Here is a 15,916-nt window from a genome sequence, read left to right on the forward strand (position 1 = left end):
CAGGCAGATACACGATTGCACGCGGAGAGTATCCGTGACGCTGGTATTCGCGAGCGGTTTAATAAGAGATAAGCGCGGAAAGAGTGCTAGGCTATTCGGGTGCGCGATCCGTAGCGGAATATCTTGTACCCCGCGAGATATGCGGAAATATATTCTACCAAGGATAATTGCTGCAGAGCGTAAATCAGGTGGTAGCTGGAGCCAACCCGTGATATCAATTATTTTACGTATTAATATCCACGGTAACTTTATCATTAAAGCAAAGGAAAAAATTATACTTAATTTTTTTCTTTTTTTTCTTTTACTTAATCTTAATTTTTTTTCTTTTTTTTCTTTTACTTAATCTTTTAATCTTTTTAATTCAGAGGATTGAAAGGAAATTAATTTCATGTACAAGGCTAAGATATTTCTGTAAATTTATTTCAATATAACATATTTTATTGTGCGGATATTTGATGGCTCGCCAAAAACTGTTTTGTCTGACGCAGGATAGTTAGAAAGAAAAATTTGGAAGAGTTTGCGAGAGAAAGAAAATTGCAACGTCGTGGTGTCGAGATATTTACAAACGGTTTAATTTAAATAAACGTTACTTTAACACAGTTCGCACAGGATTATCCGTGTCTTTGCTTATATCTACTTTAAGTTTCTAAGTTGATATTCTTAATTCATAAAGATTCGCTAGGACTAGTTTCGAATGAGTTGAAACAATCTCATTCTTTCTCTTCGTGATGATTTTATTTCTCTACTCGCGCGAACGACTCTTCAGGTAGATCCAAGCGATCGAAAAGCGCCCGCTTTTACCACGCAACACACATCGATCACCTATTGATTAGATAATCAACAATAATAATTACAATGACATGATAATGTTGTGTTTTAATATTACATAGCTCGTAACACTTATTTGCATTCGCAAAAATGCAAATAAGAAATCGTTCATATTCGTATAATAAGCAGTTCCGTAGATCTTAAAAACTTCAACCAATAAAAAGAGCCGAGCCCGACAGTAATGACAGGAAAGAGAAAATGTTGGATAAAACACGTACGGTTACCGTATCTGATGCACGACGATAATTATCGATTCAGATTCGTTATTGATGCAGCACATTTACCAATTTATTATTTTACCACTTGCGCGTTGATCAAACAAAGTAAATAATTCCGAATCAATACTTTACGGCCAGCTAATACTTTCCAATTTTTATAATTCACTCCGTGCATCGTAAGGCAGAAGAAAAAAAAAGTATTTCCATCACTTTTACACTCGTCGATCACTAATAGATGAAAGATAAAGAACGATGCGACTTTGAACACAGAGTAGTTTTCCCGATCCATACTATTTGTCTAGCCAATATTCTTCAGTAAGTAAGCGTTGTTTGAAATCAGACTGAGATGTCGCATCTCGTTCAGCGATCGTGCTTTGTCAGTTCCAACGGTTGTTGATCGGTCCAGTGATCCCTCCAAGCGACCGGTGGCGACGACGGTACGTCTTGGTCGGAATCTTGAACGTCAATTTCCTCGTCCTCGTCTTCGTTCTGGTCGTAGCGTATTCTGTGCGCCGATCCCGGGCGCGGGCCGGATCCCTGTCGTTGATCGTACGCGGGACTTGTCGGTCTCGAGAGTCCCGACGAGTCCTCGCCCACCAGTTGACTGATCATCCGAAAAGCGCTAGGTTTTCTTTCCGGTTGCTTCGGCACCGATTCGTGTCTGTCGATCCTCTCGGGCCTGTCGAGGCCGGTGTCCCTGGTCGCGGAATTGGCGACAACCGCGCGAAACGCACTACTTTCGCCGCCCATGCCGGCGATGGAGCAGCTGGACGTACGCTGGCCGATTTCCATAGCGGACGTAGCGGAATGCGGTTGCTGCTGCGGCGGCTGCGGCGGTGGTGGTGGTGGCGGTGGTGGCGAGCGCTTTAAAAGGTTCATGCGCTGGTGACGACGCCACTTTGCCCGTCTGTTGGAAAACCAAACCTAAGAGTCAGGAGTTAGGTCGTTAGAACGCTCGTGGTCAAATCGGCGGGGAACGACGCGGCCGGTGTCCGCAGGGTCCTCTTCAATTTAGGAGTGTCGAATTAGACCCTGCGTCGTCGTGTTGGCTCTTTATCCGTCTACTGATAGAGACTCACCTGAACGCGGGCTTCCGAGAGCGACGTTTTTGAAGCGAGACGCTCGCGCGTGGACACACACGGATAATGCGACCTCTCGAATTCCTTCTCGAGCTCCTCGAGCTGCTCTGGGCTGAAAGTTGTACGGTTACGACGAAACTTCGGCTGCTCCGAACCATCTAAACTGCCGTCATCCCCGTCGCCGTCTGCACATTAATAAAAGTACGTTTTCCCTGAGCTCTACTTTCCTGCGAGCGCGATTACTCGACAAAACACTCTTACATTCACATAAAAACTAAGTACGAAACTAGAAAATTATAATTAATATTAAAATATATTTCAACAAATCAGTTTGATTTACTGCAGCTAAATATTAGTGCACTTTCATATAGAATCGGGTATAAATTTCTCTTAAACGCAAATCGCAGTGTCGAAGGGCGATTCGTATCTCTCGTCACCTTGCAAATATCCTCGAGCGATCGCGTCGGCGGCGTGAAGCGCGTGCTCGGAGGTGCCCGCGGATGCAGACGCGGCCGCGGCCGCGGCTGCGGCCGCTCCGGGACTCAAAGACGGTGGTAAAAGCAGCGCGGACGCGCCGGATATCCCGGTGCCGAGAGGCGGCAGCATCCATGGGTGTCCCGCCGCTCCCGGCGCCGGCCAGCCTGCCGGCAGGTGATGACTCGTCGTCGGATGTTGGTGCGAATTGAAGTAAGGGTGCGGCCCGGCGGCCGCGTACAGTCCGTACCCGGCGGCACGCGCGAATTCCGCGGCCGCACGTTCCGCCGCGCGATTCCGCAATATCCGGTTGATGCTGCTGACCGACGGCGCCGTCGCGTTGCTGCAGACACCTGGAACAAACGAATAACGATGTTCGCGGTGAATCGCGAGTCGCGAAACTACCGGTGTTTGCACGTAGCACAGATATCTCGTTGCGGACGAAATTTTTTTTTAACGCTAAACGTGATTTTTAACGTCATCGTCGAACTTCTCGAGCGGACAGCACGATGGAAAACGGCACGTCGAAGTTTACCGAGGATCGTAACGATATTCGTGTTAGTGTACGAGTACTTCGAGAACGGTATGTGTGTCAAGAAGTAAGGTCGCAGAAACGCGTTTCTTAATTCTTTCATTTAAATTATACGTTGCCCGTACATGCGTCTGTAATCATGAGCGGTTTGCGTTCGCATGGCCTACGGAGGACGAGCATAATTAAGTAAAGAACACGCTAGTTTATGCATCGCGCTGGCAAAGACTCAACGTTATGACTAAGCGCGTTCTAGGGAGTTGCATATGTGGCGAAAAATTTCAATCAATGTCAATGCCAGGCAAATAGATCGATCTTTCAGGCGCCCGCGCTTCGCAATTATCACGTTATCGTCTTCGTCCTCTCCATGAAATACAATAATCGACTCGTGTGACTCGATCCGACTCTCTTATCTTCCTTTTCGCATGTAATTTTTAAGCGCGATATGGCTCGTAAATTTATTTCAATGTAATCTGAATACATACGCATTCGGACACGCCCTCGGATGAATGTCCATGCGGCGTTATTATCTTACCTTCGGAGATTAGCCTCTCCCGAATTTCCCAGGCAAAGATAGTCGGGTTCTCCCTTTTATATTGCTCGATCTTAGCGACGACAGCCGGTGTCGCTACTTTCGGCTTACTGCCACCGATCAGACCCGGCGGGCGCAACGTACCTGGAACACGATAAAACGGGCTTCAAGGACGCGATGCATTGGCAAAACTCCTGGCCTCCGATAAAATCGCTCGTAAATGGCGCCGCGGCATGGCACATTTATATTTTGCGCCCCTATTCGGCGGCTTGGTCACGCCAAAATCCGCGATGCTCGCCGTAATTCCTGAAAATCACGCGATGCACGCGCGCTCGAAATCCGAATGCATCCTCTCGCGGACGTGATTGATGTGAAAAGACCGGCAATTGTAATATTATATCTTGTAATTGAATGGCGCATTAAATGTAATTTACGCAAACATTTAACTGCGATCTTAAATACCGCGTTCCACGCAAAATAAATCGGCAAGTCCTTTTCTCGGTCTTTTATAAACGAGCGCAAAGAAACCGAGGAAAAAAAAAAAAGAAAAAAGAAAATGACAACGTATGACACTAGAAAAGTCACGGCAACGTAACAATAACGACGGTTAACGTTGCGTGTTTACCGGCAAATGGATATCAATCCTATCTTCGTATCTGGGCGGATTCGTGATGCGGCAATTAGGACAGCGTATATGGACGCTTACATAATGTAACGTCGTGATACGAGAAAATTATTCGCAATCGTGTAACCACTGCGCGTTAGCCTGTGATAATTTTTAGTGCCATTATCTCGCGGCACACGTATTTGCTTAGGAATTAAATTGCACGGCTTGAGATCAATAAGTACCATTTATAGAAATTAACGTAGTTTACCAGATAACATCCGTTTCTCCTCCTTTTCGAATCTAGAGACATTCGTTTTAAATAGCAATTTTAAATAAATTTTAAATAACAAAATATCGGTCATCGGCAAAAGTATCGCTTATTTTATTTTAAGTCTGTTTGGATCCACCGTTGTCGTATATTTTATGTGAGCTGTACTTATAGCTCGCCACTCGTGGGAAAGACAATGAGCGACGCAGCAGTCAATTAGTCATGAATTAATTAATATCTACAAGTGAATGCGAAGACGCGCACAGTTCCGTAAGCATATCATAAGTACGAAAAGGCTATTCATATCATCGATTTCTTGCACGTTATTGATGTCTATAAGACGTGTAAATAAAAGTATATTAACTAAACTTTTAATGCGTTAAGATGTGAAACGAATTCACGAAAAGTCTTTCTACCGTTTTATAAGTAAATTATTAAATTAACTGTTCAGCTAAAATAAAATAATCTTAATTTACTGCACGGTAACTTTATTAAATGGATACTTAATAACGAAGCGATACGATTCGGATAGATTGTAATCGCAGTCATGCATTATATTAGAAGTTTCTTTTTTTTTCTTTTTTTTTTTCTTCATCAGTGTTGTGCCGTCACTAATGATATGTATCCAAAGCCGCGTTGCGTTTAAGGCACCGTCGTTTTTGCCCCGGTTTCTCGCGAGCGACACGACAGAACCGAAGAAACGAGAGTCACGCTCGCGTGCTAATATCAACGTCAACCATCGGTCATAAAGGGTTCCATTGAGATTCGCCTCCCGACCCCAATTACGCACGGATTCATCGCGGAGGAACGTAGATATCGTTCCGTGCATGCATCATCCGTCGTTCGCGTTCCGTCGCGGTTTTCGCGGGAGGAACGAGAGGAGCGGCGTCCGTCAATCCAGTGGACGTTGCCGGGAGAGGTAATGGAAACCAGAGGCGCAGGCAGACTTGAGCAATTATCGGTCGTTACGTACTATTATTAATAACAATAATGACGGCTAAACTCGGCAGAGGGTATCGCGTGCGCTCCCACGGATGAAGTGCGTGCCGGGTACATAAACGATGTATCCACCTAATAGGTATCCATGCCGCGAGCAAATTCCTTGCTCCGGCCTGCCATCCCCCGATCCCTCTCCCCATTCCTTCCTCTCTTCATCCTTCAGCTTCTCTCTGTCGTTTCGTCTCTGTGCCTATCTTTTCTTATCTCGTCGCCGATCTCTCTCTCCACCCCAGCCACCGTTTTTCATTGTTGCCGCGGCTTGCTCCTCCGATTTGCTCCCGTGCGCGTGTATGCGCGCCCCGTGTGCGTGCGCGTACATAAAATTTTTGACCGGGGCACTTTTTAATAAAAGAAACCGCACGAAGCCAATTTCGTTAGCCGGTTAGGGTTACTCGCGAGCACGGCGGAAGGATTGTCAGTCCGCAGTGGTTACGGGCCGTCGTTACGGAGCGAGAAGGCCGCATTCAACGCGCGTCGCATGCATACGCTCGCGGACGAGGTGATCTCTTTTATGAATTGATAATAAGAGATTAGCGTAATTACACGGCGGGCGTGTATGAAGAGCGTCGCGATAGAAACTGCAGGCAAACAACCGGAACGCCTTCGGTATTGTGCACCCGATTGCCGTCCAGTTATCCTAACGACCACAATAGTGACAAGCTATGCTTATACCACCGCCTGAAATTTCGGCCGTTCGTCTCTTCTATCCTCTCAATTCTCTTTTGGACCGATGTACGAAAAGTCAAAGCAGTAATTCCCGAAGACGCAAAATTCGACATAATCCGATTCGCACTTTTGCCTCGCGAGAATACCATTCTTGGCGAAATAAATGACCGAATATCGCGTAGCGCCGCTCACCTCGTCGATCCGCAAGGCGGACCACTCGTTCGCGCCGAGAGGATTAATTGTTCGTTGTCGTTAAGTAATTGGCCGACCGATTATGGTACATTATATTCACCTGAGGATGCCTAAGGACTCTGTATCCAGCAAGATGAAGACATTACCGGCGCGCCGCGAGAGAGCAGGCCACGAACGGTATTTTTACGAGCGGCTCGTAAAGTTAACGAGGACCGCGAGGTAGGCAGGCGGGTCTACGAGAAAGAGAGAAACTTCGGCGTTCCACGGCGATGCTCGGTGGCTCGCCTCCATTTTTTATTGTTCGCCTCTCTCGGCGGATCCTTCTTTTTCTCTCTTGTCTTCTCTTTTTCTTCTCCGCGTCTCTTCGGCTCTCGAACGCGGGCTTCCGTTCGCTCGTATGCACGTCCGACGATTCCCCCGATCTCGAGGCTTAACATTTCCGCGAGTTTCACCGTGCTTCTCGCGTGCAGAATCGCACTCGCGTGCCCATCCCGGCGAAAGCGCTCCGATCTGCATTAAGTCGCGGAATATGGCGGTCGAAGGTACAAGACACGAGGAGCGGCACGAAGAGCCGCAAATGTCAGAAAACCCAGAGTGTTATTTTCTCAAACAATCTTTTTTTTCGTATTTTTTTCGAATAATTTTCGTATCGAATTATATAAAGCAAATAAAATAACATTCGTGGAATCTAATATTGTTCGATAATTGGAGGGATTTATAAATACATCTCGAATTAAATTTTAAATTTTTTAACAAACTGAAGAGGAGCACAAGTCGAAGCTTCGCATATTCAAACGTATAAAGGCTAATGACTGCTGCAATCGAGTTCAAACTCGTTGCTAAGGTGCTGAAATTTAATGCGCGAAAGAAGCAGTTATTACGTGTTAATTCTCGCGAGCTAACGAGCTTCAAGTGGACGATGCGCTCGTTATGTCTGACCAGGCGAGAGAGTTTGGGGGATTACTCCCTTTTCTTTGCTTTACGTGGAATCGCCCGAGATATTAACGCGGTATCGTTTGAGGTCGCAGGTAATTGCCGCGTGAATCACGGTGAAAAAGTACAATCGGAAATTATGTAAATTCTGAAAAAGGGAAAGGAATCGCCTAAGAAAAGATTCAGGAATAAAGAAAATTATTAAGATAAAAATAAAATAGAATTTTCAATTTATGTTTTTTTCTTTTTTTTTTTTCATATATAGAAATTGTTTTAAAACTGTATTTGACAAATACGATAGAAACCTCTTATACCAATTTATCTAATAGTTGTCGACTTTAGAAAATCTTCCTTTATATATTTTTAATTTCTTTCTTTTTTTTTTTTTCTCATTCCCGGAGGATCGATGATATTCCTGGAACGTGGAATATAAATGGATGATTTCTGCCTTGACTTCGTATCGAAATTACGTGCGTACGTAATGCGTGCATGGCGCTCGATACTCGCGATAGGCATAGTGGTTGACGAACATAATAGCGATATGTCAACGGAGTAGTTTCCCTACGTAGGCTCTCGTGTTCGGAATGTCACCCAATAATTTGCATATTCTTATCGTCAACGATAAGAAACAACGTAGGGTATAATATCGAGCGTATACGAATATCGCGATTCTCCCTGCACGAAGTCAGCTCCGCGGTAAATCGTGGAAGTGCATTTTTACGAACCTAGAAGTTTCGTAACGACTGCGCCCTGTTGGTTTAATGACAGCACGTGGTTGGCAAGATCGTTGTAATGCCTGAGCGCTCCTAATCCGTGCGACAATTCGATTAGACGCTGCCGCGATGCGTTGCCGTTATTGCCGCTGGCGAACGGCCCGGCAGTGCAGTTTTGTAAATTCACACCTGCAATCAGAAGTGCGTCTCGTTAGTACGCATAACAATAAATAACAATAAAATGATAATTATATAATAATAAGATACTTAATCGTTTCAAATAACTAATAATAAATTGTAGGGCGCGAATTCTTTCGTCTTAATTAAATTGTATTACCATTCTACAAAATTTGTTAAGATTAAAAATTACTCGATTAGACTTGCGAATCATCTCGACCTGATCGTTCTCGTGAGCTGGTCAACGAAATTTCAGAGATGATTTTACGGAATTCGTTTTTTTTTTTTTTTTTCTTTTTTTCACGAGGCTTTCTTGCGAGATTTCCGAAATTAATTGAATGCCTCGAAAATTACAATCGCCCGCGTAATCACTGTGACGAAAGTGGTCACGGTCAAATAACTTCGCGTTCAGGCGTATTAATTCGAACTGGTGAGCGTGATTTCGTGATCCCGTTATTGATATCATTTTACAGATTGTTGAAAGCTCGAGATACCTGTCATTAAAATTATGGTGGATAATTAATTTTAAAAATTAAATCGGTACTACTTCGTATCATTCTCTACAGCAGTGTGTGATATCACGTTATAGGAATTTTATTAATTTTATCAATTTTATCTTCGATTTTCAATTACTGTTTGCTTCTAGATAGCCATTAACGTGTCAATCAATGTTGTAGGATTGATGGAAGTTAATCAATTTTTTTTTTTTAATTCACATTTGACAAGAATTTATCTCTGCCTGTATAATTGATAAACACTGTAAAATAATAATCTATCTTTTTCAATATGTGCATTTAATATCGATACGTTAAAAAATGTGTGAAATTTCGTTTACGCCTTTCGAACAAAAAAGTAATGAGTTGTAAATTAACGAAAAAGGCTCACGCGTATTTTTAAATAAATCCTTTGCGTTTGACTGATTTATACGATTGGACGCACGCCAAATATTACTCGTTCGTCCAACTAACCAAAGACAATCTCGATTACTTAATTTCGAGCGATTGGGCGTTCGGTAGGACGCATCAAACTGCGTTAATTAAAGGAGTGGCTCGTAGAAAACGATCTTGAAGGAGAGAAATCGTAATTACGCGGCACGTACAATAAAATCGCCGCGGGGTCGAAATAAGGATTCAAGCGTAAATCGACGTGAGCTTAAGGATAATATGAATTAAATGTGAGATAGCTGTTAATTACTGCGCCAGCGTTGAGCCCGGAATTATGATGTGCTCGTTACAGGCCCGGCTTCTTCGTAATCGCGTTGTCGACTAATCTTAACAACATTTACCGGGGATTGCACAGACACCAATTTATACGATCGAACGATATACGGCGATATTAAGAGCGTGTAGTGCCTGTCATTTCGCGAACGACGTGCGCAATTGCTTTTTATCCAGCCGATCTTATATAAGGATTCTGCCGGCTGTTCGCGGGGCGAGACCGTCGGACGAAATTAAATCCCCGAGTGTTGGCAGAAAACAGGTCCGTCGTGCTCATTTGTATCGCGTTGTTTTAATTGGTCCGAACGAGCGAACTCGGCGCGAATACGTGGCAGTTCGTTTACATAGTGAGAACGTTTAATTAATTAGTCCTTTATGAGCTGGGTAAATTGCCAAACGACCCGGTAAACATATCTTATGCGGATCATTTGCAATTTACTCGCGCAATCGAACGGCCGCTTTCGCGCAATTTATATCAATGTAGCTAATTACTAATGGCTCTTCATCAGAAGTACAGTTGATCGGAATTTAACCAGTTAACTGTAAATTGAAAGAGGAAAATTTACGCGACACTTTTACACGTATTTATCACAGCGCTATTGAATGCTATAAAAATTTTATAAATTTTTAATTGCTTTTTAAATTTATTTGTACAATGGTAATTGTTATGACAATTTACATTTCCTTTGCTTTCATTTTTTTTTTCTTTTTTTTTTGCAAATTATTTAATTACACGTGTGCAAGTCATAATGACTTAATTAACAAGAAGGAAAAAAAAACCGTGTCAAATTCCACTCGCCAAATTTCCGGGAAATTTAGCCGTTACAAAATTGAGGCGCCGCCGACGTTACTTCCCGAGAAATTCTGCTCGTGATAGTGTCATTCGGAACGTCGAATAAAACTTGTACGAATCCCGCGGAGTCCCCATCCGCCTGAATCGCACATCGGGCGCGCATTCCGCGCCTGTTTCGTGTCAAAGCGATCGGAGGTGTCGTGAAAACGAAAGTAGCCGATGCACAGAAAGAAATGCGTCCCGTCGTCGTTGGCATCGACACCAAGCGGGAACCGGTTCTGAACGAGTTCTGGGCGTCGGGCCTCGCGGTATATTCGTCCGTGCACTCGAAATCGCCGCTGGTAAAGACCGATCGCTCGACAACGCCGGGTAATAGATAAATAGACAGAAAAACTGGCCGGCCGATTCTCTCGCTTTCTGCGGCGACTTGGCGAAATCGCGCTCGCTCCCGGCCGAGTGGCTTTATCTGGACCGAGTCCTGCAGATGGTCTCGAGTGAGAACGCGTCGCGAGTGGCTGGCTGACGGTCCGCGAATCAAGTTAACTCTTAAATGCGGACCATTTGTTTGCGACGCGCATATACATAAAGATAAAACGCGCCGGGGCACACTTAAATCACTCGAGAAGAATGTTAAGAAACGCGCACAGGTGTGAAGCTTATATATTTAAATGCGACGTACAAATGTGTGCGTACGGCGTGGAAGGAAAATGAATATAGAGTCCGATGTAACGATACAACTTTATACGTAATCTGTCTTTAAGGCTCCCGCTGGCTCGATCTTGGTTCCCGTCGATGGCACATAAAGCGTTCACACTTCGCAGAGAAACGCGAAAAAGACGCGAGAAATAAAACGCTACAATATTCCTGCGACTTACCGTGACGTTTTTTCTTTAAACGAATGGATAGTCGTGTTTATATATCGATGGCAAAAAAGTAATCTCGCGTTAGAATCAGTTTATAATTTCAATATAGATCGTGTTAAAAGCAAATTATATGCATGTAACCGATAATTGATACACATAGCTACTGGCAAAGCATTTTATATAATAACTCGATGATTAGTAAAGTCCGCGATGAGATAGCACTCGAGAGGGAATTGAAAGGAGGCTCGTTTACTGATGAAGACGTACCATATTTCCCGGCGCTTCTCACAAAATATATTCTAGGACATAATCGTAAAATCTCGAAGTAACTGCGTTATCGTTACCGCATTACCGTAATAACGCTTAATTGCTCATAAATTTTATTCGCGCCCGTCGTGCATCACTGAACTATATTTGCACTTTATATTAAGCGATAGCGTACTGTAAACTAAACGTTATCACATGTTTATGTAATTTGGTGTCGTACTTAGCACCGAACGTGCGACGAGAAGTGCCGGGGCCGTTCCTTTTATCCACTCGCGACTAATAGATTAACACTAAAACGTCCGGCTCGTTTTAATAAACTTAAAAGTATCGACGATATAATTTTGAGCGTCGAAAAGCGGAATCTCTTAGAGAAAGAAATCGCAGCCTGGCAGTTAGCGGGTAGTATATTTCGCGCGTAATTAGCGCATATATCTTCGCCGACACTTTCGACGATTGCTCGTCAAAACTGTAACAAAGTGCCGCGCGAAAGCAGGTATTAACTGAGGTGTGTTCGTTTGAAAACATCCCCGAGTCGTAAAATCCCGGCGCATCTTGCGCCTCCCGAGTATCACGCTGGGAACAACGAAGCGAACTCGTATCGGGTTTTAAACTGGATTAGTGTCTTCCTAAGCGCGAACCAAGCAAGGGCCAGGCTTTGTCCGCCAGCTCAAACCGCGAGGCTTACTCGTCCGCTTTTAATTCGCGGACAGTCATTAGATTGCAATTTGAGGGAAGTCGATACGACCCGGCATTTTATCAAGTCGCACGTAATTTGATAGTAAGATTTTACGAATAAGAAACTTGTGACGTTAATTTCTATGATAAATGCTACATTGTCAGGTTGCTACTTCCAATGCAGTTAAATACGATACGTAATTAATACGTAGTCTTTATTACAATTATTTGCATGAAATGCCAAATGCCGTGACGCGCTACCAGAGCGTTTGAACCACATTTTCCCCGTCTTTCTTCCGCGTGTCTCTCTTCTCGTTCGCCTGCAAACGAAGACTTCCATTGCCTACTGCCTCGAAACGGTCCGAGTGTGGTCGTAAAATCTCGCGGTTCTGAAACGAAGTGCTCCGTGAGCGCGAAAGAATCGAGAGTATCCGCGGGATGGACGGGTATTGAGCGTTAAACGAGAGTAATACGTCCGCCGATCCCAGCAGAAAAGTACTTCGCCAACGTATTGAAACCGGTTCCGGACGAGTGCGATACTCGGTAGTGCCCATCTGGCAAGTGCGGAAAGATTCGCGGTAGTTGAACGTGTCGTCGCTATGTCCAATCACTGGATCTCTTTTTTTTTTCCTCCTTATCGAAAACAGTTTCGCGCAGTCGAGCAGCCAGAAGAGCGTCTCATGCCGTGCCGGTCATTCACGTATCGAAGAAAACAAACGTGGAATTCGTCATCACGTTACACTCGCGCGAGACCGAATCTGTTACACAATCGTCCTCTCTACTTCTAGTTTTTTTGATAACTTAATTATAGGCTGAAAAAAAAAAGACGGTAACAATCATCGATAACGAGCTGTAGATATCGGTAACCGAAATATGCCGCGCTTGCAAAGGATTCCGGAGATTGTTTGAGTGCTAAAAATTTTGCAAAATGATTTGATGTGCATTTTTATAATAAAATAATTAATATTGTAATTTGGAATCTCTGAAGATTGGCAATTATTTTATATATGAAAAACCGTTTCGGTGCACGGTTCACAATTTTTACCAAGCAGATGATCGGACATGAATTTCAATTTCGTAAAATTCGAAATTGCGGTCAAGATATATTTTGTAATACCTCTGAGATTTTTTTTCCCCGTGTTTTCAAAGGCGTGAAATACTTTCATTAATGTCGATTATTACGAGACGAGCTCCGTACAGGTGTTGACTGTACAGGTGTCCGATGTTAATTGCTTTTACCATCCTGCATCGGGAGGTTTGCGCGGCGAAAGATCGTGAAGCGAACCATAATTCAATTAAAGTTACTTGGTTATCTTTCATCGAAACAGATATAATCGATATGCTCATTTGTCGACATACATATTCCACGTTTTAATTTTTACATTATCCAGAACGTATAATGATTAAATTATACAAGGTAATTTGTTAATTATGTAACAAATGATATACATAACAATGTAAAAATTAATAGCGCACATTACATAAAATAAAATTAAGGAAAGGATCATTAATTTTTTTTCTGACGTCTCTCGAAATAAAATAATTGAAAATTGTGGAAAAAAATCGGAATAAAATTAAGGAAATTTAACAAAATTCGTGATTCGAGGAAATCAATTTTATTTATATGATAATCATTGCAGAAAATTTCTACATCTCTTACACATTTCCTATATCTTACGTTCATTACGTAATTCATTATTTCACGCCGTTAATTATCATCTCTACTTTCAATAGTCCCGAAAGTGTATTCAAGTGCCTCTTTATCAAACAACGGTTTTAAATTTCAATAACGTTGCGCTGTGCATTTTCGGGGCAATAAAGCGCATGGAATACAATTGTAAATAATGGAGTGGGTGACGTACTTCGTAATTATCGCTTCATCGTGATGGCACAACGGAATTAATTAATTTCCATTGCCTCTCTCTTTCTCTCTCTCTTTCTCTCGCTTGCTTGCTCGCTTTCTCGCACACACACACGCAGTCTATAGAATTTGATGAAAGAAAGATACGAGAATTAAGCCATTTTTCAACTTGAAATCGACTTGAAAATTTAGAAATGCGTCCCTACTCACCATCGATCAGAGATGCCGGTACATTTAGCTGTTGGTGGTGATGCGCTGCCGGATGCTGCTGGTGGTGGTGTGGCGGGTGTACCTGCAGCAGGTGCGATCTCGTCTGGGAGAAGGTCGGCGACGGCGGCTCCCAAGGCCGGGTGACGCCGGTGCTGGCGGGAATGTCCTCGTCCTGACAGCAGAACTTATCGCTCGCGCTCGAGGCGGTCGCGCCGGTGCAGTTCGCGACTCCGTGTCCATCGTTATTGTTGCCGATCTCGCCATTATTGTTGTTATTGTTGTTGTTACTGTTAGCGTTGCTACTGTTCGTTAGTCGCGTGGTGGTTGCACCCGTCGCAGGGCTACCACTACCACTTGCACTGCCACTGACACTACCACTGCCAATGCCATCGACCTGTACCATTTCGCTGTCGATCGCAGCCGCCGACTTGGCAGTACCAGGAGGGGTCGCGACGCCGCCACCGATCATCATCACCAGACGATCTCACCTCCGCCCCCTCCACGCTCAGTAACGGCTCCTCCCTCTCTTGCTTTTTCTCCACTGCTGTGGATACACCACGTCTATCTCCGACTCGCTTCCGCTTCGCATTCAATGGATTTTTCCTTCGCGCCGATCTCAAAATCTTATGAATGCCTCTAAGTTAGCGAATCATTTATCAGTAATACTCTCGCTCGAACCGTAGCTCCCAATAATATTCTACGCGTCGAACATCGCTGAACAAACATTTTTCGATCTACTTTTAAACGATATGCGGGAATCACTGATAGAGCCGTTTGCCGATCTCGCCATTGTCGAGTATTGCTCCCGTGTCGGTATTTTTTTATCTTATTATCAGACGTTTGAACTTTATCTACGGTGGTACCGTCTAATGCAAGGCTTGGTGCGTTCCCGCCTTACTCGTCGATCTGCAGTTTCCATTTGCTCTCAAGAGACTTCAACTTGTTTTCAGCGAACTGTTCACGAAACTCTCGCGTGCGTACCGCATACTGTCAACTATTTTCTGACAGCGCGTGCAACCACCCGCCGCGTGACGCTAAATGTCAAACGAATCGCGAGACTGATTAGCGCAGCGAAATGATTTCTCGTACGATCGCGCGGTGACGGTCACAACACATCGCGACGCGAGCTTTTACGTCGCCGCGACACTCGAGAGCCTAGTCGGTGCCGAGGAGGTAAAGGTGCGGAGTGCTGGAGCGCAAGCGCCTTCAGCGAAGCTCGTGACACGTTTGCCTCCTTCTCTTCCTCTTCCTCCTCCTCCTCCTCTTCCTTTTCCTCCACCTGACCCTCTTCCCTCTCCGTGCTTTTTCTCGCGTGTCGATCGCCCTCTCGTTTCTTCCGCCTACGAGGGCTCCCTTCTCCAATGACAGTCAACGAGGACTTCCACGGCACCGGGGTAACTTGCTCGCGCTCCGCCGGATTCGAGCGGATTGCCTTCCGCTCGGGGTTTCGAAGCGCGCCCAGACTTTCCCTTCCCTCCCGCGGCCCCGGGGGGGCCCTGCCGAGGTGAGATCAAGATTTAATGTGACGTGACTTGCCTCGTTCCATATACGCGGTCGATTCCTCCCTGATGCCCCTCACGTCGCTTCTCACCGTCGGTACCTTTTGCCTTCGACGCACGGATCACCAGATTCGTCTTCTCGCACATTCGATCCCTCGATATAAAAGGCTTGCACGAAAGGGAGATGAACTTCTTCCAGGATCGCACGATCGTTCTCTTATTTCTTTCCGTTTTCGTCTCTCTTCGGGAGTTACGCCGTACCCCACGGCGCGCCTCTTCTCTTGTCACGCGATCAAATCACCAAAGTGCCTCCCTC

The 15,916-nt window shown here is 44.5% G+C and overlaps 1 protein-coding gene across 1 annotated transcript; it reads right to left on the reverse strand.

Annotated features, from left to right (window-relative positions):
• Positions 1 to 404: 404 nt before the first annotated feature.
• Eyg (eyegone) lies at positions 405 to 15,359 on the reverse strand. Its single transcript, XM_070655536.1, has 6 exons — positions 14,102 to 15,359; positions 8,047 to 8,227; positions 3,664 to 3,824; positions 2,563 to 2,952; positions 2,126 to 2,310; positions 405 to 1,970 (listed from the first exon to the last, which is right to left on the reverse strand). The coding sequence occupies exons 1-6, from the start codon at positions 14,571 to 14,573 to the stop codon at positions 1,407 to 1,409; spliced, it is 1,953 nt and encodes a 650-aa protein (XP_070511637.1). The 5' UTR covers positions 14,574 to 15,359; the 3' UTR covers positions 405 to 1,406.
• Positions 15,360 to 15,916: the final 557 nt, after the last annotated feature.

This window comes from Cardiocondyla obscurior, linkage group LG01 (assembly GCF_019399895.1).
Source record: "Cardiocondyla obscurior isolate alpha-2009 linkage group LG01, Cobs3.1, whole genome shotgun sequence".
NCBI classification, from domain to species: Eukaryota; Metazoa; Arthropoda; class Insecta; order Hymenoptera; family Formicidae; genus Cardiocondyla; species Cardiocondyla obscurior.

Coding starts and splice junctions, on each gene's coding strand:
- Eyg (XM_070655536.1), bottom strand. CDS start 14,573: ATGATGATCGGTGGCGGCGTCGCGACCCCTCCTGGTACTGCCAAGTCG. Junction 3,825..8,046: donor GTTACGAAACTTCTAGGTTC/GTAAAAATGCAC, acceptor GCGTCCTTGAAG/CCCGTTTTATCGTGTTCCAG. Junction 1,971..2,125: donor TCTCGGAAGCCCGCGTTCAG/GTGAGTCTCTAT, acceptor CCTGACTCTTAG/GTTTGGTTTTCCAACAGACG.